This window comes from Passer domesticus, chromosome Z (assembly GCF_036417665.1).
Source record: "Passer domesticus isolate bPasDom1 chromosome Z, bPasDom1.hap1, whole genome shotgun sequence".
Taxonomy (NCBI): domain Eukaryota; kingdom Metazoa; phylum Chordata; class Aves; order Passeriformes; family Passeridae; genus Passer; species Passer domesticus.
This window is the reverse complement of record NC_087512.1, coordinates 45,723,817-45,749,200: the sequence shown is the minus strand read 5'-3', so window position 1 is coordinate 45,749,200 and position 25,384 is coordinate 45,723,817. Positions and strand designations below refer to the sequence as shown.

General features: G+C 38.0%; 2 protein-coding genes across 22 annotated transcripts in view; one reads left to right on the top strand and one right to left on the bottom strand.

Annotated features, from left to right (window-relative positions):
* Positions 1-538: 538 nt before the first annotated feature.
* RNF170 (ring finger protein 170) lies at positions 539-25,140 on the bottom strand. 17 transcript variants are annotated; one of them, XR_010352133.1, is made up of 9 exons: positions 25,088-25,140; positions 22,155-22,212; positions 15,196-15,339; positions 10,258-10,333; positions 8,828-8,939; positions 7,726-7,799; positions 5,794-5,898; positions 3,821-4,153; positions 539-2,437 (listed from the first exon to the last, which is right to left on the bottom strand). XR_010352133.1 is itself a non-coding variant. In XM_064402890.1 (9 exons), exons 6-9 carry the CDS (start codon positions 8,895-8,897, stop codon positions 3,884-3,886), a joined length of 519 nt encoding a protein of 172 aa, XP_064258960.1. In that variant the 5' UTR covers positions 8,898-8,939; positions 10,258-10,333; positions 12,866-13,064; positions 14,441-14,554; positions 15,258-15,339; positions 22,155-22,211; the 3' UTR covers positions 539-3,883. The 17 variants fall into 17 exon arrangements, 16 of the variants coding, with proteins under 16 accessions (XP_064258960.1, XP_064258957.1, XP_064258959.1 ...); XM_064402890.1 differs by lacking the exon at positions 25,088-25,140 and adding exons at positions 12,866-13,064; positions 14,441-14,554 and having other exon boundaries at positions 539-4,153; positions 15,258-15,339; positions 22,155-22,211; XM_064402887.1 differs by lacking the exon at positions 25,088-25,140 and adding exons at positions 12,866-13,064; positions 14,441-14,554 and having other exon boundaries at positions 539-4,153; positions 8,828-8,936; positions 15,258-15,339; positions 22,155-22,211.
* HOOK3 (hook microtubule tethering protein 3) overlaps positions 24,866-25,384 on the top strand; it is an 85,816-nt gene continuing 85,297 nt past the window's right edge. For 3 of the 5 annotated variants that reach the window (XM_064402875.1, XM_064402874.1, XM_064402876.1), the window contains exon 1: positions 24,931-25,091. In XM_064402875.1, the coding sequence (XP_064258945.1) occupies positions 25,035-25,091 (57 nt within the window). In that variant the 5' untranslated portion in view covers positions 24,931-25,034. Of the gene's footprint in view, positions 25,092-25,384 lie in introns of all 5 variants that reach the window. The other 2 variants (XM_064402877.1, XM_064402878.1) reach the window with 2 other exon arrangements.

Below are 25,384 nucleotides of genomic sequence, written 5' to 3'. Positions count from 1 at the left end.
GACCACCAAAGATCCCCAACCCATTTCCAGAAAAGTCTAGAGGAATGGACTGCACAGGATTACTAATTTGCATAGAAAGTGAGAAACTTATCTCCAAGATGGTGAGATTTATTTATAAAAGTTATTTCAACCATGCCCACATGTGTGGACATTCCCAGGACACCCCAGCTGGATCGATGCTGAAGCTAGGACTGGTGATCTCTCTTTCCCTCTCTGCTTTTTTCCCTCTTGCCTTCTTTAATTAATTTCTGTCTTTGTCTCTCCCCTTTCACCTTAGCCCCCTCTTAAAAACCCACTGCCACAGAGGAGATAAGGTCCTAACTTATACCAATTTTCATGCCAAGTATGTAATTTACTAATAGAACTTTGTGAGTTTTTGTGGACCCTCTGACTTTTGTCATTCCTTTTGACCATGAGCACCTACAAGTCTTGAGTACTCCCTTCCCCTCAAGGGTGGGACGCCACACTTACAACTTTAATGCATGGAAGTGGAAAAAGGGGAACCAGATAGTCAATAAAATAAAATCATTCAAGAAAATCTCTTTAACAGCAATTTATTATCATTAAAAGTAACAATAAGTAGTTTTAAATTCTTTTGTCTTAAAAATCTAGTGTAACATACTGCTACAGTTCTATGAAACTTACGGCAAAATTGTATCCCCAAACCACACTGTTGTGCCTGATCCTCACAGACATCAATGGTGTGGCACAGGAATAGCACAGAAATGGATCGCTCTATACAGCGATGGTCATTAGGCCTCAAGATGCTACAAGGTATTTTGTAAGAGCTATTAAGTATCATTCTTGTTTTCCTCTTTGTTGATATTGCTAGAACAATCAAATCTTTCACATACCTTTTGGTGCCCATGTGATCTTTTAAGAACTGTGTTTTATCCCCATACATTCTTCCTGCTATAGTTTTCCTTTTTTTAAATTTTCCCCCACTCCTGACATGCCTGCCCCATCTCAGGAGACAAAACCACAGCGATGTTTGCAGTCACTCTGCACACAGCATCACATATTTCCTTCACATTCTGAAGCCCAGTGTACAGCCCTAACCCTTACTTTTCACATTACTGCCAGAACAACTTGGCAGCACACAGCTCAGGAATATTACATGCTCATATTTTAATCTCCAGCTTCTTGGGAGTTCTAGAGCTTAAGTTAAGCTCAAGCTAAGTGCCCAAGATAGCTAACTTATAGCTATTTCAGATTTGTGGAAAGGAGCAGCGGCCAGACATTGCAGGACAGATGCATCTTTGCATTACACAAAAAGGCCTGAATAAGTCATAATACTGTTTATCATTGGCTTGCAGGACCAAAAAAGAATATCCACAGGCAAGCACGCATATTGCTGAAAAGAACAGTTCTAATTCTGTCAAGCATTTAATGTGCTGAATTTAAGATTACAATGTTACTCAACACTCAAAAGTAAGCAGAAGCCTCTGAGTGAAACCCTTCTGGCTATCAGAAATGTACTGAAGAAAAAGAACATGGGGAAACTTCATATAGTCTCTCAGATGTGGCTTGTGTATGATTTCAGATATACAGGATCCCCTTAGATGGGATAGGGAATTTCCACATGAAGTTCACAGTAGTGCATGGAATTGGGAAATTCAAAGAAAACCAATCAGTAAGCAGCTTCATGTGCATCTGTATCTAGTCTAGATTTAGAGAGTCATGGGAAAATTATAATCATAGGGTAAAAGTATGGATGAAGTACTATATCAACAAATTCCATGAACAAACTCCAATTCTCTACAAGAGCAGTTCACACTCTTCTCTAAGCAGACTACAACTTAAACTCCAGAAGAAAATAGGGTGTTAAATTTACTCAATCAAGAAAGAATTTTTGGGGTTTGTTTTCAGCTAGATTTCTTGAGAAAGAAAACCCCAAAACCAAAAACAATACTTACAGCAAAACTGTGAAATTCTGTCTTACATAATATCCTAAACTATCATCTTGCTTTGTAAATGCACTTAACAGATTATGAATATCTCACCCTTACTCAATAACACCTTAAAGAGTTTTAACTGAGGTAGCCACTAAAACATCACCATACATTAGAAATGCCAACACAAGGTGAAAAGCTCAGCCAAAATGCTCAAGAAAAGTTAGCTAGGATTTGCTTCCAAAAATGTAATTTTCTCTCTCACTCTTTTCCTCCGAATCTTGCTACACTTCCCTTTTCTCTTCTTGCCCATCTCTAATAAACAGCAACAAAGAAAAGTTTAGCTTTCCAGTTCATTTGTAAAATGTCCTTGGATTTCCAAAACTAAATTTTCAAATGAAGAATTGGTGAATTTAGTTTTAAATGAATGCCATTTAGAACACTGACACTGGAGGACAATCTGCACCCTAAGTGACTGACACCTGAGGTTTCAGCTCTATCATCTTCCTGCACATGCCTAAGTGCTAGAAGCTGTGGAAAGACACCTGCAAGGGGAAAACACAGAAGCTGTGAAAAGGTCCCTTTCATTTTAAGTCTCACCTATATATGTAAACACACAAAGAATCACCTATTAATTCACTGTCTTTCAAGTACTCAGGAAGTTAAATTGCAATTATCATTCCTCTAGCTAAAAAATACAATGATCTGTCATATCCTGGACCTTTATAGTCGCAATCGTTGCTCAAAATGAAAGCATTTTGAAATTACTTGTATAGCTATGATAGCCTATGCTCAAATTCAACATGAAAAAAAAATCAGCTTTAAGGATAATTAATACCCTGGTATTTTTGAAAACACTGTCAGGATTTTTTAATGGTCCTTTATCACAGACTATTCTTCAGGTAATTCAGAACCTCTTCCATTGGCATCCAAATCAAACAACCAACCAAACAAGAAAACTCCAACTGAAAATCATCCCAATATCTATGTTGTTTAGTACACATATATTGCAGAATGTACATTTGGGTAATCATCTACACTGTGCACATACAAGTACATGCACATGTACCGTAAACATCCAGTTCTGACTTCTTTTTTTCAATCATTGTTTGGAATTTGAGTTTCCTTTCCAATTGGCTGAATGTTTTAATGCATATACAGAAATGCAAAGTTGCATTTCAGACATATTGCATTGACCCAAAGCAGCACAAAACCTCTGCTTCTAAGATATATACTTACCAAATAAAAAGTTTGAAGAGAAAAACCATGCTCTCACTTTAAAAAATAAAGCACTAACGAGTGTGACATGCATAATACTGGTTTCTCACTGTAGAGCAGATACTGTGTATATATTCCCAAATATAAAAATAAAATTGTACAAATTGCATGCAACTGTACACAGTGCAGTTCAAGCAATACCAAGGTATTATCCTTATTTTTCTGAAGCATGTGGACAACAGCAAACTGCAGCATGATAATTGTAATGCGGTCCTTGGGTTTCTTCTTCCACAGAGACAAAAAAAGCAATTTTTATTTCAAAAAACTCTAGTCCACAACAGGGAGACATCAAACAATTTAACCATGATAACTGTACTGTGAAGAATTTCTGAATTTTCTTACACATCTAGATTATGCAAAGGGCTTATTGTTTGAAGCACTTTGCTACAACTCCTTTTTCACAAACCACAACACACCAAAGAAAGTGTTTCCTGCTTTCATTACACACAGTTGTTCATCAGGTGGAAGTAGATGAAGGTGGTTTATTACAACATTATAAAACTAACCTCATCCTTATGAAGCATATGTAATGCACAAATTAAAGATTCCAGTTAAGCATCACCATATACTAACCCTTTAAGTTTGTATAACATAACCAGCTAAGAAATTGTTACTACTCATACACAGGCACCTTGCTATATCATACTTACGTTATAGTTTTCTTTTTAAAACATTCCACAACTGACTCTGCTTTTAGGTCACTTTTGTCCATTTCATCTATTTAGACGCTGTGTTACCACTTCTCTGTACATGATAGAGATATATATCAGCAGCAGAAAAATGACAAAGAAATCATCCAAGAACCCCAGAATTCCAAACAGAGCTTCAGGAAGAAAATCCAGAGGTGAAGCCAGGTACAGCAAGGCTCCAATCAAGCAGAGGAATATCCTGATGCGAAACATCCAGAAGAGGCCCCCTACAGAAAACATCTCCCTGAAAGCATGTCGCAATAAAGTGGGGAGATCCATAATTCTTTCCATAATCTACAAAGAAAGAATCTAAAAGTTAGTATTTTGCTTCAGCAACTCATCCATGCTAAATTGAAGTTTCTACTACTACATTACATCTTAGGTTCTGCTAGTTTATAGGAATTAAAACAAAACAGTTAAACTGTGTTATTCTACAATGAAAAGCATACACTTCATATACATCTTGAGGAAAATATACTGGCACCTATCATGAAGGAAAAGCAATGAATACTAGAGGAAAACAAATGACTGAGAAAGTGAAAAACAGCAAACAGATTAACTGGAGTGAAGTATTGATCAGAATGCAAGACAAACCAGGACTTCAAGAAAAAACCTAATAGATAAAATAGAATAGGTAACAGTTTTTCAGAAACACAATGCCCCCTCTCCTGGTGTATAACCAGTGATTCACACAAATTTCCAAAGGATGGATGAAGCTTCAAAGTAAACTAAAGAACCTTTAAACCAATCCATTCCTGGCTCCTTTCCATTTGGCTACTACGATTCTGCCAGCTTAGCAAGAGACTGCTCAATAGAAAATATTCAAGTTTTTGTTGTGACGAGCAGGGAGGGGTGAACTTAAAAACATTTTTATACTGGTTCCCTTCTATGGTACACAGTTTCTACATAAAGCTGTTAAACTCCATTAAAAGGACTTATTGCCATAGCTGAAAAAGTTTTTGAGAAAGAAATTTTGTATGTGGTAACACTGTATATAGATCAAAGACAATTTATCTAGTCCAATTAGGGCTTTAGTGCAGATTTCTGGCATGACCTCAGACAGGTTACTGGGGACTAGACACAGCTCGCAGAGAGGTCTAATGGAGCCTGAAAGGCAGTTTCAACCTCTTCTGGACAAAACCCACACATTTTGTGGTTTAGAAAAATACTCCTCCCTCTTCTGTCTCTTTGTACTGTACATTTTTCTTGCTAATGTCTTCTTGCTGTATCCAAATCCCATTACAAATGAAGACAAGCAGGGAGGTTACTAGCATGCACGTGTGTGCATTTCACCTTGCGAAACAGGACATGCACACAGGAGGTGGGCTCACAAGGCTGACTTGCTAACATTTGTAGAACTTTGACACCCCTCTTAGCTATTTACAGAAGAATTTTTTTTTTCTTTCACTCAGAGAGGAGAAAAAAGACTGCAATATAACCTAGGGAAAAAACTAAAAAATCAAGACAGCGTACAGCTGTCTGAGGAGAAAGGCACAGAGTAGAACTTCATATTCTTCTAATCAGTGTAAAAAGACCAGTGAAGTGAATATTCTTCCTTGCACGTCATTTATTTAATTAAGTATTTACTGACTAATTATTGATCCTTTCAAAATAATGACTCATATCTAAAAACCAACTTAACACAGGAACACTTGAGAAAACTCAGTATTTATTAGATTCTCACTTACAAGAATAAAGTAAGTTTCCATACATTTTCATAAATGACAAATAAATAATTTTGGGTTTGGCCTAACCATTTCAACATGAATTTCCTAAAGAAACGTTGCCTAGGCCCTAAGCATCAGGAAGAGACAATCCATATTCCAGAGAAAGAAAAAAAAAAAGAAGGGGGGGAAAAAAACAAAATTACAAAAAAATTGCTCTCAAACTCTGATGACACCACTGACTTCCACCTAAATTTACCCAAAACTTACCGATCTGGGCTGTCCTGAAAATCTTCTATTGTAATCATTAACATCTTGAAACACTTGGGCTGCACCCTGCTGATCTTCACCAAAGAGTGGTAAGAATAGTGTTACCTAGGCACAGCAGGGAGATTATGCCACACATGCAACTGTAAAACAGTCATCTTTAGTCAACTACATAGAAAAAACTTTGGTTTAGTTGAACAGTTAATAGGAGAATAAACTGAAAATTATTAGCGTGGATGCTGCAATTAAATTTTAACTAATTAATTGCTTACAGCTCCTTACAGAATATTAATTTTAAAAGAGATTGTTTAAAAAAAACCCACAAAATATCCTTCCTTTGAAGAGAGGCTTCCTAAACACCTAAATGCTTTATGTTTCATAAGTGGAACAAATTATTTGGAGAACAAAGGTAATTTACCAAATTAATCAAATTTTCTTTCTAAATTGAAAATAGAATAAGGTAATCAGTGAGGCCTTTCTTTTCTTATATTTAGGATTGCCTTGCATGACAACAAACAATGCAGCAAAACTCATAGTTTTGCATATGGATCTTCATACCAAGACAAATTAAGAAAAAGATATTAACCTTCAACTATTTTGTACAGAGAATTTTGCTCTGTTCTTGGGTTAATTTTCATGCAAACATAGAGAGATAAGATATATGTGCTTTCTGCATAGGAGTTGTTGAAAACCTGAGACTTATATTTGGAAGCAGGTAAAACTGTACCTTTTGTACAGGTAAAAAATGCAAATAATCATGGGAAACAGGGAAGGCATAGTACTTTAAATTATTATAGTCTTCAGAAGCTTCCTCTGTACCTGGTGACTAAATATAAATCTGTGTGGCAGTCACATTCAGAAATAAGAGCACGAGCAGGTCTACATTCAACTTCTGGTCCTGCCACAAACCTGTTGTTTGACTCATATTCATGTATACATCTTTCCCTTCACCATTTATAAACCAGGGTTAGAACGAATACATAACCATGCAAACAGTGCCACCTAATATACCTGTTACTCAGAGGAATGTAAGTGAAAATATATATAAGGAAGGACAATAAAGAAAATCACTTATTTTCTCCTTTTCCACCTTCCCCACCTATTATTTCTGTCTTTTTCCTCACTGGCTACACTTCAAACCTACTCATTCTTCTTCCTGTCATACCTATTTTTCTTTCCTTCAACTGTCTTCTTACAGTCTTTTGTCCTGCTGATACACACAATCAAAATATGATATAATGGAGGGGCAAGGGCATGAGTAACATAATTAATTAGAAGTTACTAGCTCTGTAGTTTGTGCGCTGTTAAAATAAAGATGTACTTTTGTTAAAACATACACTATCAGACTCAGAGATCTTAAGCCTTAATAAATTGCAGGAACATATTTCAAACTGACAATGCAAGTAACTTGTGTAGGAAGTAAGTTAATGCTTGCTCTACAAGGATTAAATTAATAATACATACAAGTTAAAAATAAGACCAAAATAAGAAATTGATAGGTTTTTTGGTAGGGACAGAGGGAAGGCAGAGGCTATTTCTCAGGAACCAGTAGTGGTGCTGTTACTAGCAGTCTACCACAAGAGCCAAGCCTTTGAGATGCAAATTCTGGTAAAACAAGTTAATAAAATCCTGAACAGAAAGCATGAAAGGATCATAGTTAAAATCTCACAATTTTCTGTTTTCATATACTCTTTACAGAAGTTCACTTATGTTTGAATTGCAGAAGAATCTGAATTTTTGGAGCCATTTGTCAAAGCAAGAAGTTTGGAAAAACTGTATGTCCACCATTCCTGTCTCACATATTACTCTGTATTTTTTCAGTTTCTCGGACTTCTTTATCTGCCAGATTCACTACTGCAGCACACAAGTAAGTGCCTTGTGGCAGGCTATCCTAGACAGCCAAATTGACAAGTCGATGATGATTGAAAATATTACCGTCTGTCTGCAGATCGGACAGCGGATGGCACCCAGCCACGAGCCATACCTCCAGTAGGCAATTATGCAGGAACCTGGTGAAGTAAGGTACACACTCATTTAAACTCCTGAGATGAAAAATGTATCACCTGAAATAATACTTACATGGCAAGGGAAACAACAGAAAGTGTATATAAACAGTTAGGTTACAGTTTCTGATGTAATTTTGTGTATGGCATTCACTGAAGATACCAAGAACTAACATCTCCAAGTTCAATGCTATTAATGAAAAAAATCCTGAATAGGTTCAACTGAATCAGTAATTTTAAGGCATTATTTCCTGGAAACACAACAAATTTTTAATCATTAAATAAAGAAGCAAATAATAAACATTTTTTACCAGTTTAAAATGTAGAAGTCTCAAAAATGTCAGGAGATGTAAAATTTATCCTAAAAACTTGGCTTTATCATCATCAGTTTGAACAGATGAAGACAAATATAAAAATTTAAATATTTTATCTATTTTCCAAACTTGTTTGTTTTTTCATTTAAACAACTGGGCATGGTATACACTTCAAAAAACTAGATGAATGCAGTGGAAGAATTCTACCGTGAACCTGATGGAGAAGAAGTAAAATGGTACAAAAATGCTACATAGGTGTCAGTATATAAATATAGCCTCAAAAAACCACAAACCAAACACTTTAATCAATGGTGCACTTACATATAATTCTGCAGAACTTCCAAGAAAAAATATTTTGTGAAATAATAATATTTTATTCTTTCTAAAACAGGTTTGTTTTTTTTTAAATGGTACATTCCCCAGTGTTCTTCAACCTCTTCAGTTTTTTACTAAACTGGAAACAAATTATACTCTTTTACATTTTAAAATTAAACAGTTTCATTCCTGATAGCATAGAAAACAATGCATCACACTCTTAAAGTGACAGTTTATTCCTAATTGTATTTTCTTGACTACTTATAAAAAGTTATTTATTTTGCAGATGCAATGATAAACAGTTAAAAGCAAACAAAGCTTTGAATTAGGATGCTTGAGCTAGTGCCCAAAGTTTGTATTTCTGTTCTGGTTTTAACTTTGGGGCTAGGAGCTCTTCTTGCTTACCACAGAACAGATGTCCACAGTTTGTTTCTATAGGAAATGTAGCCTGTTGCAAACAGACTGGACACGACATATCTGTATAGAAGCGATGCCGATCACCAGCAGAAGCATCCTGCTGGAAGAGCAGGAAAACACCAAGTATTAGAGACACTATTTTATATAAGTCTACTGAGTTCTAAAAAATAATAATAAATTGGTATTCATTCACTGTAAGTCAAACTGTCAAATGCAGAACTATGTAAAATGAGAAATATATTTAAATGTAAAAATGAAACATACTTAAATGCATTGATTCAACAGACAAGTTCTTGTGACAGGACCATTATTCTCCCTTCACCTGTTAAATAAGTGTGTGCTTCAAACCAGTTAAAGACCACAAAGAAAGAACCTCCTTGGTCCTTCACACTAAGTCAGGTTAGACACACCAGAGCATGAGTAACAAACTCAGAGCTACACTGTTACTTCATTATCCTGAGTAGTTCTGTCCAGAGCCAGGTAACTGAACTGTGCTGCTTACCAGTTGCAGCATTTAGTGTTTCCAAGCCCAAACACAGATATCAGCTTGTGCATGTCATTGTCATGAAACAGTTTTTCTCCCCATTTTGCCATATTTGTCTTCCACATAAAAATGTAGTCTCGTTATTTCAAGAAGTATCATGATGAAAGACTGTTTTCAGTACTCTCCCAAAGTATGGCCTAGATTCTACCTGTTCAAACTGCATGCAGTCATAGAATCATTGAATTGTCTGAGCTGGAACGACTTTTAAAGATCATGAAGTTCTAACTATTCTGCCACAGGTAGAGACACCTTCCAATAAATCAGGCTGCTCAGAGCCCCATCCAACCCTGCCTGGAACATTTCCAGGTATGGGGCACCCATAGCTCCTCTGGGCAGCCTGTTCCCAGTGCCTCACCACCCTCACAGAAAATAATTTCTTCCTTACATCCTATCTCAATCTAGCTTCTTTCAGTTTAAAACCACTGCTCTCTGTCCTGTGACTAAAGGCTTTGCTAAAATGTTCCTCTCTGTCACTGTTGCCTGGCTCCTGTTGCTGTGCCATTGTTCTGCTACACGCTACTTATCAGTCTAAACATCTACCCCTGTCCTGTCTCAGCAAACTGTACTCCAGACTTCCTTTCCTTTATCCTAAAGTTCCCAGGAACATTCCAGGAAGCACATAGCACAACCTAATATACTCCACCTTGTGGCAAAAACTTCTTTGAAAAGAGAACCAGCCAAAACGTAGTTTTAATTACTTAAGGCATCCCTTAAAAAAAACGCTACATTATCCTATTATTTGATGGATTTCAAGGATGCCTCTGTACAGTAAGTAAGCTCCCATAACTTTCAAGATCATCCTCTTCCAGAACCTCAGAGAAGCCTGCAGTACCCACATCAGAGAGCTGAATGATGCCAACACTTGGTACAGCACCTGATCAGTCTGAAGCTGCTGACGAAGAGCTCGCACTAGCTCCTGATTTTCTGGATGTATGTTCTGATGTTCATTTCTGTGAAAGGAAATACAGGCAATAAAAAGCTCTGTGATCCAACACTGAAAAAAACCTCACTGAAACAAATATGAAACTTGAACAAAGGGCAGAAAAATCATTATTTCCTGCTATAAAGGATTTTAAAGGAAGTACACAAATAATTAAGGAAACAGGAATTTATTCTAGATGCTAAAATTCCTTTGGATACTTAAAGCTGTACAGCAGTAGGATTTTTCAGAAACTCCACAACCAATCATTAAATCATGTTAAAACTAGATTTTAATCTGAGAAAAAATTAAGCTTTGAACGTACAAAAAATTAAGTTGCTTGAAAGCTTTTCAATTAAAGATGCAGAAATATTTTTCATTTTTGTCTCCATTGCTAGTTTCTTATTTGTTGGTCTACTCAACAAATTACTCAATAAATTACTAGTTTTTCACTCACTGCCTAAGTCATAGAGTTGAAACCTAATTACTTCAATTTTATCTGTTACATGACATTTGCATAAGAAAGGGTAGGCAAACTTACATTTAGAATATTGAATTTATGTAACTATCAGCAGACTGGATATAAAAAGAAATCACTATTTTAAAATCACTCTTTTTTAAAATAAGAAGGATTCTACGGGCAAGCAAACTACAGGTTAGATATGCCAAGAGGAATCATTGGGAAGGGCCACACTGAAGAAAGGAGGATGGATATATTACTAATTTGAAATTCAAAAGCTTAATGGGATAGAATTGAAATTAAAAATGTGCTGACAACAATCAGAGGTGTTGAGTTACAATAAATATGAGTCAACAGCACATTAATTTTTATGCTTTATTAATTCATATGGATTTCAACAATGATACATTTTACTCAGCACGCTTGAGGTCTCAGCTGGATTCTGTTCTCCATTTTGGGTTAAATGCATAGAAGCAAATAGAGAAGCCGGAGAAAATTCAGAAGATAATAAGAACTACTGCCCACATTTTTTATACATTAGAGAAAGACTTAAAAAATGTCAGTTTATATAGAAGACTATTCATGGAGTGGAAAGGGGACAGGATAAGTCTTTCATTCTATAAATATGAGCAATTATTTCCCACTGTGATCTAAGGCTTGTGGAAACACATTTCTAACTACATACTGTACAAAATCAGACAAGATTATCTATTTTGATCTATCCCTGACTAAAAGTTAAATCAAAAAACAGGTTGCAATGCTTCCAGGGATACTGAGGTAAGCTGATCCTCTGTCAGAGATGAGGGCTGGACTGGCTGAACCTTCAGAACATCTTCTGATTGCAGTTATATAATTTCCTCAATGGCTCTAAAAGCTTCTGCAATATTTTCCTTCAGTTAATATGAGCAATCATAATATTGCATTATTGCTAAAATGTTTAACATTTTGTCTGCCTCATTCTTTTTTCAGAGAGAAATAGAAAAGTCCCATATTCTTCACGCTAATATTTACATGGTTATCGGTAAAAATAAAATTTATTTAATACTAATGTGGGTGACATATGAAAGTTGTATGATAGAAGTCTATATTAAAACCCTTCTTACGCACCTTTGGCCTCCATGAATCAGATTTTGTGAATGTTGTCTGTCATACATGTTATATGTACAGAAGTATTTTTCTGTTTAGATGCTACAAAATGAATGCATTTCACATCTTCAGTGTGCCAAAATGTCTGATATATATTGAAGTCCAATTTTATTCACACGCAAGCGGAAGGCATGAATTGTAAGACAGTTTATTCTGATTTCTCCATAAACAACTAAATTAGCAGTAGGAAATTTGCTATTGCAAAGTGTTCATTTATATGACCTTATCCTGGTATAACACACTATGCCAAAATCATGAGAGCATTTGCAGAGCTGCAGGGGTACAGCATGTACTGTCACTTATGCATACGATGGTGATGCATCGTATCATATGTAATAATGTTCAGGACAGGCAGAGAGCTCAAGACATATAAAATTCATAACTTCTATCATGCAATTAGTGTAAGATGATAACTGAAATAAATGAAGACCAATATGGTGCTGTGTCATTAAAGGCATTATCAAACACAAGCTAGATAGAAATAAAGATAGATGGAAAGGCCTTTTATGTCCCCATTTCTGACTGCTAGCATGCCAAAACTCAAGGAAAAAGGTCTCATTATGTGGAGAGATTGTATTATGTACTACAGAGGACCCCACCAATCTATTATTATTGGAAGGAAGAAGACTGCCTACTCATGCAGTGTGCAGTCTCACACAAGGAAAGAGAGGGACAGTACTTAAGGGACTGGTGCATCACTGTGCCGTGATGGACACTGTTAATTTCTAAGGACTAAGATGTCACTTCTGCTGAAAATAGTGACTTGATCTTATAATCAAACCGTATGATGAATAGAAAAATTAGATTAAAAAATCTAAACCTGTAGATCCATAAACATGGAACAGTTAAGTCATCTAGGAAAAATCCCTTGTAGGGAATTAAAGGATCAGGCTTCCTTTAATTTGCTGAATATACTGAATTTTCACAACCTCATTTGTAATGTGACAACCTACTCACCAGTTTAAAAGATGATGGAAAAAATCTGGCCTCATTTTATCAAAATTTATACCTCAAAAGCATATAGGGTTCACAAAAGCATCATACAGTGCCTGAACTACACATCTGCAATTGTTAGATATATTAATGATGGCTTGTAAATTTCTCCACCAGACGTATGAATGAAGCCTTGATGTGATGCTTCATTGAGTTCTTTCACCTGGAAACAAGTACAACAATTATAGCCCTTAACAGTTCTCTCCGTATTCTGCTTCTACCCCCTAAAATCTAGTGCAACACATACTCCTTGCTGCTCATTTCCCTTTTGATTCAGCTCATGCAACTACTCATCACCTTGTCAGCTTTCTTTCCTGTATACTTACCTGTGACCTGTTCCCACCCAACTTAAGTATTTCAGTTCTGTTGATACAGAAGCATGAAAGGCAAAGAAAAAAACTGGGGTAATGAACACCATATAAGCAACAAAAAGACCACTGCACTAAGGTAACTAGAGAATAAAAAGAACAGACTCTTTTTCTTCCTCACCTCCCCCTCTGTGCTAAATAAATTAAAAGTAGTATAATTTTTGTACTGTACAGATTTTCTAGCATACCATGCAGATTTTGATGGCAACAATACAAAGGAGATAGATGAAGAGTGCTGCTGAATACAGACAATTTCAAAAGGTACCAGAAGGCAGAGCAGGGAGCTAAGAGGATACTGTAGGACTTTCAGTCATCAGTCAGAATCACAGTCACAGAATATGCTGAGTTGGAAGGGACCCACCAGGATCACTGAGTTCAACTCCTGGTCCTACATGGACACCTGAAGACACATATGCCTGAGAATATTGCCCCAACACATCTTCAACTCTATCAGGCTGGTGCTGTGACTTCCCCTCGGGAGCCTGCTTAACCATCTTCTGGGTAAAAAACTTTTTTCTGGTATCTTAACCTAAATCTCCTCTGACTCAGCTTCACGTGTTTCCTCAAGTCCTGTCACTGGTCACAAATACAATGCAGACCTCCAAAGTCTGGAAACTTTGTGGTTTCAGTTTGTTTGCTCCTCCAGAAAATAAACCATCAAGGCATGTAACAGGATTCACAGTCAAACTTTTTACCTACCTCATGACACTGCAGAGGCAGTTGATAACCAGCCTTATCATCCTCCCTAAGTAACTCTTCATAATTGACACATCATCTCCCTGAAATTAATTCTGACTGAACTCCTGCTACTCTTGTCAACTGCTGACTCTTGTTCCACTCACTTTTTAAAAAATATTTCTTACTTGCCTTTCTAGAGTTCAAAAATAAAGTGTTAACTTTTAAAATAAATACTTAAAATTCAAGTCACAACTGCCAAAAATGCCAATACGAAGGGTAGAGAAATCATAATGGAGCAGACAAAAAAGAGGCATTATTAAAGCAATCTGAGTAACAGAAACAGCTTTGGCAAAAAAAAAAGGCAAGGTGAAGTCAACGCCTTTCTTAAGATTCCTTTGTGACCTCCTGGTCCTGAACAGCAGCACTGCCATGCAGTCCAACCAAATTTTTCCGCCTATACCTTATTTAGTAGCTTGCTCTCAAGTAACTCTACCTCAGCAATATTTCTCACGTGGACATTTCCTCTTCAAGTTCCATGATACCACTGTGTCACTACAACTGAGTTCCCTTGGTTTTGAAAACTGTTCTGTGTTCAGAAGTTTAACACCTCAATAAAAAAAAAAAAAATTAAAAAAAATTAAATAAATAAACTAATCTGAAGCTCAGACTCATTTTCCCAAAACACATAGGCTAAGATGTTTGTTAGGATGTAAAGAAAAACTCTGAAATAAAAATAAGCTTTGATGACTTGATCATTAAAGTTACTGAATTCTGAACTTAACATTTTCCTGTATGGAATGCATATTGCAGTCCACTGTTGTACAGCATACTCATTTGAAAAAAAAATCAGTCAATTTATTTGGATTTGGGCTGTTGTTTGTTTTCTTGGAAGGAGACTTCAGCTAGAACATACATTAGAGGAATATATCCAATTTTAATCTTGGAGTAGTTGACAAATCCATACTTTTTAACCAAATACAACACAGCAGTCATACAGACTGTGAATTTAACAATTTTCAGTCTTACTGAGTGCTGAACACTACTCAGTTTGATTATCTGAAGATATGGAAGAGCTAAATTCCACTTTTGATTTTAGCTGTACCAAGCAATTAGTTAAACATAGCGAGCAATCAAACAACCACTTCCTTACTGTCACAAAATCACAGTTTTTATGTACCAATGCAGGAAATTGTCAAGAAAGTTAGGATTTTTACAAAAAATGAATAATTCCTCTCAACACATTCTCACCTTAAAAGCGTATATACCAGAGCAGCAATGAAAGTGAAACTGAGCACAACTGCCACCAGTACCTGGTCACTTACTCCTTCTATAACTGAATCATTATCTAGCTTCAAACTCTCAACTTCTGCTTGGTGACTGGCCATCACAGCTCTAAAATGCAAAAAAAAATAGATATATACATATGTTAAAACACATGTGCACAGACATTTTAAACACAGTTACAAACAATATGTAAACAGAATAGTCATTGTTGGGAGAAAAGAGTGCTGCAAAACGAAGTCATGTATCCATTTTTAACAGACGCTGAGTTTGTGTAGAGGTCTTACACAGTGCCAAACAAATCTTAAATGACTGTATTATGATTTATAGATTTTTAAAAAATTAGTCAGATAATTCACTTTGAAATCTTTATATGATAAATTGCATAGGAATAGGTCATTACTGAGCTGGCCATATTCTAAGGACCCTCTATTGAAAAAAAAATTAAATTACTCTGCATTATCAAGAATTTTAGCTATTACACACCACATCATTCCTGGCAGGCTAAGCCAACACAGAAACTTAACTTTCACCACTTACATGAATGAAAAAACAAGGACATTTTGGTTTTAGTGTTAAATGCTCATTTTGATACACAGGAATCACCCAATACATGTTAAACTTAATTTCTGTTTTTCCTGCATTACCAACCTTTAGCTGTAAACACGGGGAAAACTTGAAAGAAAAATAGTATTATCAGGCTTCCTTAGTTAGACTCACTTGTTTTATATTTGTTTCACATTTGTAGCCATCAGTGACTAAGGCTAACATTTATTAACCTACAGCACGAGACATGCGAAATAAAATAGTTTCCAACCCACTGCTGAATCATTGCTATTGCAATCAGGAAGTGAAATGAACTATGGCTATGAATATTATGAAATCAGAATGGTGAAGCTAACTCTGTCAAATGACATGAAAAGTGACACTCCAGCTCTGTCCATACACAACTGAAGTATTTTTCCATGAAGCTGACATAAAATCCCAGTACTGGTTTCTGAAGGCAGGTGAGACTGGTATCTTTTTCTCTGTTTCCTAGTCCAGCTTGAAAGCTTTCATCAGTGTTTCACTACACTTCACAGCTCATGTGTCATTTTTAATTTAAACCTCGCTGTCTAGAAAATATTACCAAACACCCTCTGGCCCTGAATTAATTGCAAAATTGAAATGGAGTACAAGTCATCAGGATTTTAGTGGATACCTGTAATGACTACCCTGGCAAAATTTCAGCATGTCAGTCTATTGCTAATAAAAAAGCATAATCCTTCCCCTAAGACAGATACTCTCACCCTCCACATTTTTTCTAGTATAAGCAGTGGAGCTTTTTTCAAACTTCCTTACATTTGTGGGAGCTGCCTTCTGTAGCAGGAATACAAGAGAAGTTGATACATTCTAAGAGCATGGTTAAGAAGTGTAAGTGGTATAAGTAAGTACCATAAGAGCAGAGCAAACTCATGGAGAACAAGGGGAGAGCTCATTATTTGTTGTATTTTTGGGCTTTAACTGTGAAAACTAAAGTGGAATAATGAAGCATATATGAAGTGAAACTAAATTAAGTTATCCTAAGTATTCCAATCTGAACTGAGACTATTATTTCTGTAACTACAGTCAATTTTTTGCTAATTATAGCTTTCAACAAGCAACTGTGTCACAGTATTTGGAAAGACTAACTTCTTTCAAAGGTGGAACACCAGTGACTCATAGAAAGGCATGTTTAAAGTAGGTCAATGTTTACACATGGTTCATATGTACTAATGAATACAAGACCAGATCTTTGTGGAAAAGTCTTACATGGGAACATGGGCCCACACAAGGAGTTAGAGCATTTCTCTGCATAGCTATTACATTCCTATAGCTGAAGCCATGAGGTTAAGATGTTGTGAAATTTTTCTGAGCAGTCGTTAACTGGTGCTGAGGATCTGGACTGGCAGGTGTGCTGTGATACCTTCCTAGCTCAACATTACTTGCCTGTATACTTAAGTTCTTTGCATATCCTGTCCTGAAGAAGCTTCTCTTTCTTACAGTGCATCATTCTGAGACAGTCATTTTCCACTAATCTGCATGCTGATATCTTCAACTTCTGTTTTTTCCTCCTTAAGTATCATTATCAGTCAACTAATTTTCACTCCGTCCCACTGTTTTTTCTGGGTTGACCACTCAGAACAAAATCAGAAGTAAATGCCAAGGAACTGGTATAATTCCTTCCTTGTTCCACATCAGTTCTGTTAGAATACACCAACATGCCAATGACAACTATATACCATTAAGTATTACATGGGGTTTTGGTTTTGGGTTTTTTTCAGAAACACCTATTGTGTCAGAGACATACAGATGATTTAACTGTACCTTTGGAAGGCAAGTGCTTCTTACACTATGAACTGAACTTCCTCTGTCACTGTTTGCTTGATGCACTTTGAAAACAAAACATGGTCTATCAATATCACACCAATTTAAATCAGTTTCCCTCAATAGCCTTCAAGACATGTACTCCAGCTCTTCCCTTTCTGTACGTTCCTTGCAACAACACTCCAAATTCTTATCTGCCTACCATCAATAGCACTCACTGCATCTGCTTGCCTTAATTTCTGCTCACCCACCTTTCTCAAAATACCAAACTCTGGTGCCAAAGTGAGCATCAGAAGATGAAAACAAAATACACAGATCCTCCCTTTCTCTTCCTTCTTGCACATAATGCCAGTTATTTATATCTACTTCAACCCTTCATTTGGAAACCTATATGACTTTCCCAATAACCTTTTTGACATAAGCATAGTGTACAAGAAAAATATTGCACAGTCTTTCTTTCCACATAAACACCCTGAGACACTTTGTCTTCACTTATGTGTCAATACTGCAAAGGCTATGTACAGGAGGAGTGGAATCTGCCTCAGTCTCATTTCCAGCTGCTTCTATCACTGAATTCTCAAGAAGGCAAACCATCAATGTTTAATGCCCATGTTGTTCATACTTTAATTTACTTGCTGTTTCTGGACAGCCAACAAGCAGTTTGTATATTTTTCTTATTACTTCCAACAGTTTCTCTCAATAAGATCATTGCACAGGAGAGCTGACAAGACTTGTCTAGACTAGGTAGTACAAAACAGAAGGGTATCACTTCAAAAGAACCAATACATACTTTCTCTGAATTCATGTCTCAGTAGACACAGTAACACTCTCCTCCTCCTCCTTCTACCTCTAAGATAGCATGTTTAAAAAAGCAATGTCCAAGAAAAAAAGAAAATGCTAAAATACACTAATAGAAAAAAGGTATAACTGAAGGAGGAATTTTGTGATTTCAGGCCTATCTTGAATGTTTTCAAACAAAATACCCAGAACCAGAGGCTTGCAGTTCATGTTTCTTCAAGTGCAACTACAACAGCCAAAGAGTGATCTGCAGTGGTTTGAATGTATGATAGGCTAGATAACTAAAAATAGCTTCTAAGAAATCTCGCCTCACAGTGCATGTGTCCAGCAATTGTTACTCTTTCAGCTGGTGCAACTAAGAACCCAGCTATAGGAGGTTTAAATTATGTAATGAAGACTCAGGAGACAGCCAGCCTTGATAAAGACCAAGTGTGTGTCAGAGAAACCTTCCAGAACCAGGCTTTATTACATATATCTAATCACTCCTAAAATAGTCACTGTTAATAATTTGATGCACTTCAAAGAGCGAGTTAGTATGGCTCATACTAAATTCCATCCATTGATCTATTACATTTTTCCAGTTATGAAAAAATTCATCAACCTTTTCCTCATATAATTATTTTCAGATCTGGATTCTACATCACAGGCTTTTCAGATATAAAATTACTCCGAAGTTTTTCTTTCTTTCTTTTCTGTAGGTTTATGTTACCTTGTTTCTTTCTAAAATTGCAAAGAATGTTTGAATGTTTTTCATTGCTCTGTTTCTATTCTTTAATACAATAAATTAATTCCTGTCTACACTAGCTCTGAAAAAGTACCATCTGTACAAGATTACTTCAGGGAAAAAAAAGGCAATAATTGAAAGTAGATTAAATTCTGATAAATGATTTCTGGTTATACTTAAGACTTTTTCTCTTTTTAGCCATTTCACAAGGAGGGCTTTCTTAAATGCAAGCATTACTCCACCCTATGAGAGGATGAATAACAAGCAACATCTAATAATACATCAAAACTGGAATTTATACAACTAACTTCAGAATTTTAAAAACATCAATCACACACTTTTAAAAACTGACAAAAATGCTGGGCCTTTTTCCTACCTCAAAAACAACACCACCAAAGCCCAAATCTTAAATTCCAGGTTTATTTCATCTTCAGACTACTGGCACTTGCTTCAATTAAAACAACACAGAAAAGAGGAAAAAGACAAGGAGTTACTGTTCCATTCCATTTGGGCTAGTTAAGTTACAGCTTGACACTGCATCCCAGTAGACTGGGATACAGTTCATTTCCATGAGGGTTCTGGATGGCTAGAGAGTATAAACAACCTCAGAGTAAATTGTCCACAAAAGATTTTGCAATAGAAAGGAATGCAATTTACTGTTTGCAAAATCATACAGTTTTATTTGTAAATCTGTCAGTAATTACTCATCTGTACAGAAAATCACCTTGTTTATTACCAGTTTTTCTCAGTGATCACCGACAGAAGGTAACACCAATATTTTTACATTTCAAATAACAATCTACAGACCTTTTTAAAGTTACATTTTCCCCTCTGTGGTTATGTATGAACAATGCATGCAGATTTAAGCAAAAAAAAAAAAGAACTATAATGAGCAATACTGCAAGTACAATGGCTTTTATTCTCAGAAATTCATACAGATCACATCAAAGTGTGAGGGAATGAAGACATACACCACTGTGGATATATTATTTCTTAATTTTTCAGATCTGAAAAGTATTATTAGAACTTTCAATGTTCAACATAAAGCGTAGCTCCAACAATACCCTATGCCATGACTCATAAAGACATGAAAAACAATCCAGTCTTTACCATTATATGTTAAACAGCTGTCAGCTATCCAACGTCAGAATTCTTCCCATAGTTTTCTGAAGTATTTGAACTTTTCTGAGTTTATCAAGGAAGTGGCATATGATAATATACTCTTAAAACCACAGAATTTTTTTTGACCCACTACCAAAGGAATGTACAAGCACAGTGAAAAAGAAATAAGAGGCTCTCTTGATGTCTGAGAAGTAAAAAATGAGGTAACACACAAGCAATACTGATGAGATACAAATTATTAACCTTACTGCATTGACTTTGTGAGCATGGCACAATTTGCTCAACATCTGGAAGGTAATTTGGATAACAATGTGTCCTTTATGGGATGGGCTGGGAGTGAACTGGATGAGAAAAATGGATTTTTGAGTTTTCATTTATTTCAGTATTATTCTGAGTGTTTTCCTCTTGATGCAGTACTGGCAGCCACCAACAGTTCTTGAAAAAAATTAAAGTTAATTATGAAGTGATGGTGGGCCAGCATGCAAGAACCTGCAATTCCTTTTGCCAGTTGCCATTTATTAGCAAAAGCATTGCCCCCACCCCTAGAAAAAGCTGCTTAATTTGTAGAGGTTGTGTGTTTTTGAGGATAAGCTAATTAATCTCCAACCAATCAAATACCACAAGTCACACTTTCTTAAGAACAAAAAGGCTTTAACCCCTCAAAATTTTCTTCTGCATAAGAGAAACAAACAACAAATTAGTTTCATTTGTATCAAAAAGTTTCTAATAAGATTGGACTGTTTTAGACAACATACACCAACTTTTAAGAATTTAAGCATACTAAAATAGAGCGTACTTATTCCATACTAAAATAGAGCATACTTATTCCCCTGAACATATATTAGCTTATGTTGAAATATCTATAGGCATAAATTTATCACATTTTATTTAAAAGAAAAACAGGCAAAAATTCCCAGAATAAAGACAAACTCTTATATGTAGGGCAAAAATTGAGACCTGTCTCATCAGAAACTATCTAATTACTTCCTGCTCCAGTGTAGTAGCAGATCATGGCCCTTCTCTGTTGTTGACAATGGGACTTTGTGAATGGACTTGACTCAGCAAACTGGATCCTACAGTTATTTATGCACTCTTTCTTTAAGAGTCCAAAGATATGCCCAGACTGCATTCAGAAACAATTAACAACAGCAGGCATGAACTACACATCACGAACAGTGGAAGTGTTGAAGACTCTAAGAGTTTACTAGCCTAAATCCTAAATCAGCTAAATCCTGAGGTGACAGATTTTATCCAGATTCCTTAGTGTACTAAAGTCACACTTTGAAGAAGTGGTGTAGGCAAATATAACTTTATAGAACAGAAATAATGGAAATGATTGATGATGTACTTAGAAAAAGCATTTCTGAGGAAAGTGGATTTATTAGCATTTCATTTTTGTGAGCACAGTCTTACTTGAATAAAGCACCAAAAACAATCTCTAGTAGGAAATATCTCTACATTATAAAAATCAATGGGAGGAAATCCAAAGGGCACATTTACTAACAGAAATTTTTTAAAAATCTAATACAGCAACATATAAATTGATGAGATATATTATGTGACAAGCTGTTAAAACTGACTTAGGATTATCCTATTAAATTTCATGCAGTCTGTAAATGCATCATTATTATGAGTTTGCATCAACTTTGGGTTTACAAATCATCATCATCATATTTCTTGTACCAGCTAAGGCTGGTACAAGAAATACAGCCAAACTCAGCTGTATAATATTCAGTTATATGCTCACCATGAACCACCTTTGCTTTCAGGACTGTGCTGACTGTGCTACTATACATTCAAGTGTATGCATACCCTTTGCAAAAGAGAATGGAAAAGGCCTGAACAGCCTTTCCAAGAGAGAGAAGAGGGCAACTTCAGTAGGCAAACAATGATTTTGTTGAGTATATGTTACGAACTGACCAACTGAGGCACTTGCCTGATAAAGCAGGTTTCTGCAGGGTCTGAGGTCAGCAGTCTCTGAGGCACATTTTTTCCTAAAGAGGAAAAAAAAAAGAAGAAAAAAGAAAGTAGATATTTTACTTTTGCTGATGGAATCATGCTTTGCAAATTAAAAATAATGCAACTGCAAACAACAGGTGCAAGGCTGTGAGGGAAAATAATCCAAAATTAATATACCATTCTACTGGGAAAACAAAATATCTACAATAATTTTTCTCCTGAGTCCAAAACCACATGGATGGCTTGAAACAACAAGACAAATACTACGGCCTTTTTAGAATTACTATTCTGAATATCTGCCTGGGTGATGTATGACTTGTGTAAAACAATTCCCAACAAAGTTTTCCACCACTCTGTAAGGCAAAAACACACTGAAAAGTATAGAGTTCTAAACAAACCAGAGGGTGGAACTGAATTCATATGCAGACACGAGCATGAGAAAGAGCCTGCTAATCCTTCAGCTTGGATACCTGACTTTTCTGGTCAGACAGGAAGAAAAAGAAAACATTGTCACTTCATTATAATGTTTACTGGAATATGGTAGTACTGCAGCTAAGCATGAGGAGGCTTCAGCTCTCTCTTAGGAAAAGTGCCCAAGAATTCCTTACTGTAGAAAGCGCTACCTCCATACACAACCTCATATCTAAAATAGATAGCAAGGCAAAAAAGCAATACTGTATTTGTTTGCATGAACAAAATGCAAGCTACACCTCGTGGCAACAGGCAAAGCAGAGTGGGAAATGAGACACAGAGGAAGATATGATAGAAAACCTTAAACCATGCGATGTACCTGTGAAAGCATTGTTTGTCAAAAGTACCAAGCATGTTGCTTAAAGCACACATTAAAACTTGGAATGGAAAGTTGGTAATTGTGCAGTTTTCTAAGACTTCAAATTCATTCTGAAACTGAAAATTACCTTTAAATGAAGACAGATTTGATTTATAACTTATACAGCAGATTATACAATGAGAACAGTAAGAAAGTACTTTCCTGGGAAAACCATAAAATTTTCATTGCTCCTACAATAGTCTTCAGCTCAAAAGAAGCTCACATAAAGGAAGCACTCAGCTTTTGTTCATGTTCCTAATTCATTAAATGGAAAAAGTCTGAGAAAATAGGGAAAACAGTGACAGTTTCTGCATCTGTGACCCCTTCCGTTATACAACCCTCCACTGCTATCAATGCTTTTTGCCTGCTACTCCATGTCGTTGCATGTCAGGCCCGTTGTTAACTGATAGGGAACTGCAGAACTTATCATGATGCCACACACTCTCGCTGCAAACTTCAAATACTCCAAAATCCAACACAACACACTACTGAGAAAGAGCTGCTTGAACTCCTGAGGTGACCCATTTGCAGCATGATGGAGAGCTCCTCTGGCTGGGGCACAGCGAGGATGCAGGGGCACTCTGGCCACAGACAGACTCCTCGTTTTTGAGATAAAAAATTAATCGAATCACCCAAAGATCACACGGAACCAACTAGACTGGAAAGACCACTGAGATCATCAAATCCAATCTAAGACTGAACACCTCCCTGTCAACCACACCATGACACCAAGTGTCATGTCCAGTCTTTCTTTGAACACCCATTGGGACGGTGACTCCACCACCTCCCTGGGAAGCCCATTTCAATATCTAATCATCCTTCTTCCTAACCATCCAAGTGAATGATTACCACTTGCTACTAATTCTAAGCAAGTAACTTAGAGAATCATAAAACATTAAGAGATTGGAAAGAACCTTGAAGATCATCCAGACCCAACATCCCCATGCCACAGAGAGGGACACCTCTCACTAGGCCAGGTTGCTCAAGTCTTATTCAAACTGGTTTTGAACAGCGCCAGGGTTGGGGCATCCACAACCTCCTTGGACAACTTGTTCCAGCATCTCAACGCCCCTGACAGTAAAAAATTCCTTCCCGCTGCCTAGCCCAAATTTCCCTTCTTTAAGTTTAAACCCATTACTCCTTGTCACTACAGCTCCTAACGAAGAGTCTCTCTCTGACTTCCCTGCAGACCACCTTCAGATACTGGTAGGCTACCTGCTCATTAAATTTACTACGGCAGAGCTTTGTTGAAAGGAAGCTAATGTCATTGTCCTCTCCAAAAACAGAGGAGAACGTCCTCAAGGCTGCTCCACACACAAGCCAAGCCACACTAGATACCAAGACTATGATATGTCTGTGGGTGCAGGGTCATTTCCCACTGCCAAAGCAGGAAAACTTTGCAGGGGCAGCTCCTTTCACAAACAGAAGGAAGTCTGCGGGTGAAAGGTCATTTTTCTACTCCAAAAAGAGAGAAAAACCTTGTAGGGGCCACTCCACGAGAAGCCAAGCCACACTACACACCAACACTGATAACGCCTGTGGTGCACCATCCTCACGAACCCACGCTCCCAGCCCCGCCGGACACTCCTGACCGGCTCCTCCGTGCCGAGACACGCACACCGAGCCGGGGGCAGCGCTGCACACCCCTCCTACCCCAGGGCCCGGCGGCGTACGAGGCGCCTCGGCGGGCATCCAGCGGAGGGCTTCGCGTCTCCCTGGCCCCCCCCAGTCCCCCCGGCCGGCTGTGAGGGGCGGAGGGGCGGACAGCCCAGCCCGCCCGGCTGCGGCCCCGCCCGTACCCCCGCGCTACCTCGGCCGCCGCTCGCCGCCGGCCTCGCGGCCCCGCCCCGTCCCCCGACGCCGCCGGGTCGCGCCGCGTCCCCCGCCCCGCCCCGCCCCGCGGCCGCCGGGCGCAGGCGCGCGGCCGGTCCGTCAGGGCGCGGTGACGTGTCGGCGCCACCGCCCGGCCCGGGACGGGGCGGGGCGGGAGCGGCGGTACCGAGCCGGCCGCGGCACCGCAGTCCCGCCATGTTCAACGTGGAGAGCCTGGAGCGCGCCGAGCTCGGCGAGAGCCTGCTCACCTGGGTGAGTGCGCGCTGCCCGCCCGCGCCGAGTTGGGCCGCGCCCCAGGGCCGCGGCGCCGGGCGCCTCCCGCCCCGCCGCGGCTCGGCTCCGGTGACAGAGGCCCCGCGGCCCGCGCCGCCGCCGGGCCGGGGTCGGCGGAGCCCCGGCGGCCCGTCCGTGTTTTGTTCGTGTCTTATCTTGGCGGTTCGGGGGTGCATGGGCAGGGCCGTGCTCCGCCTCAACGCTGCCCCTGCAGCGGGGGAACAAAGGCCCGGGGGCCGGCGCCGGAGCGCCCCCAGGTGCGCCCGGGCTGG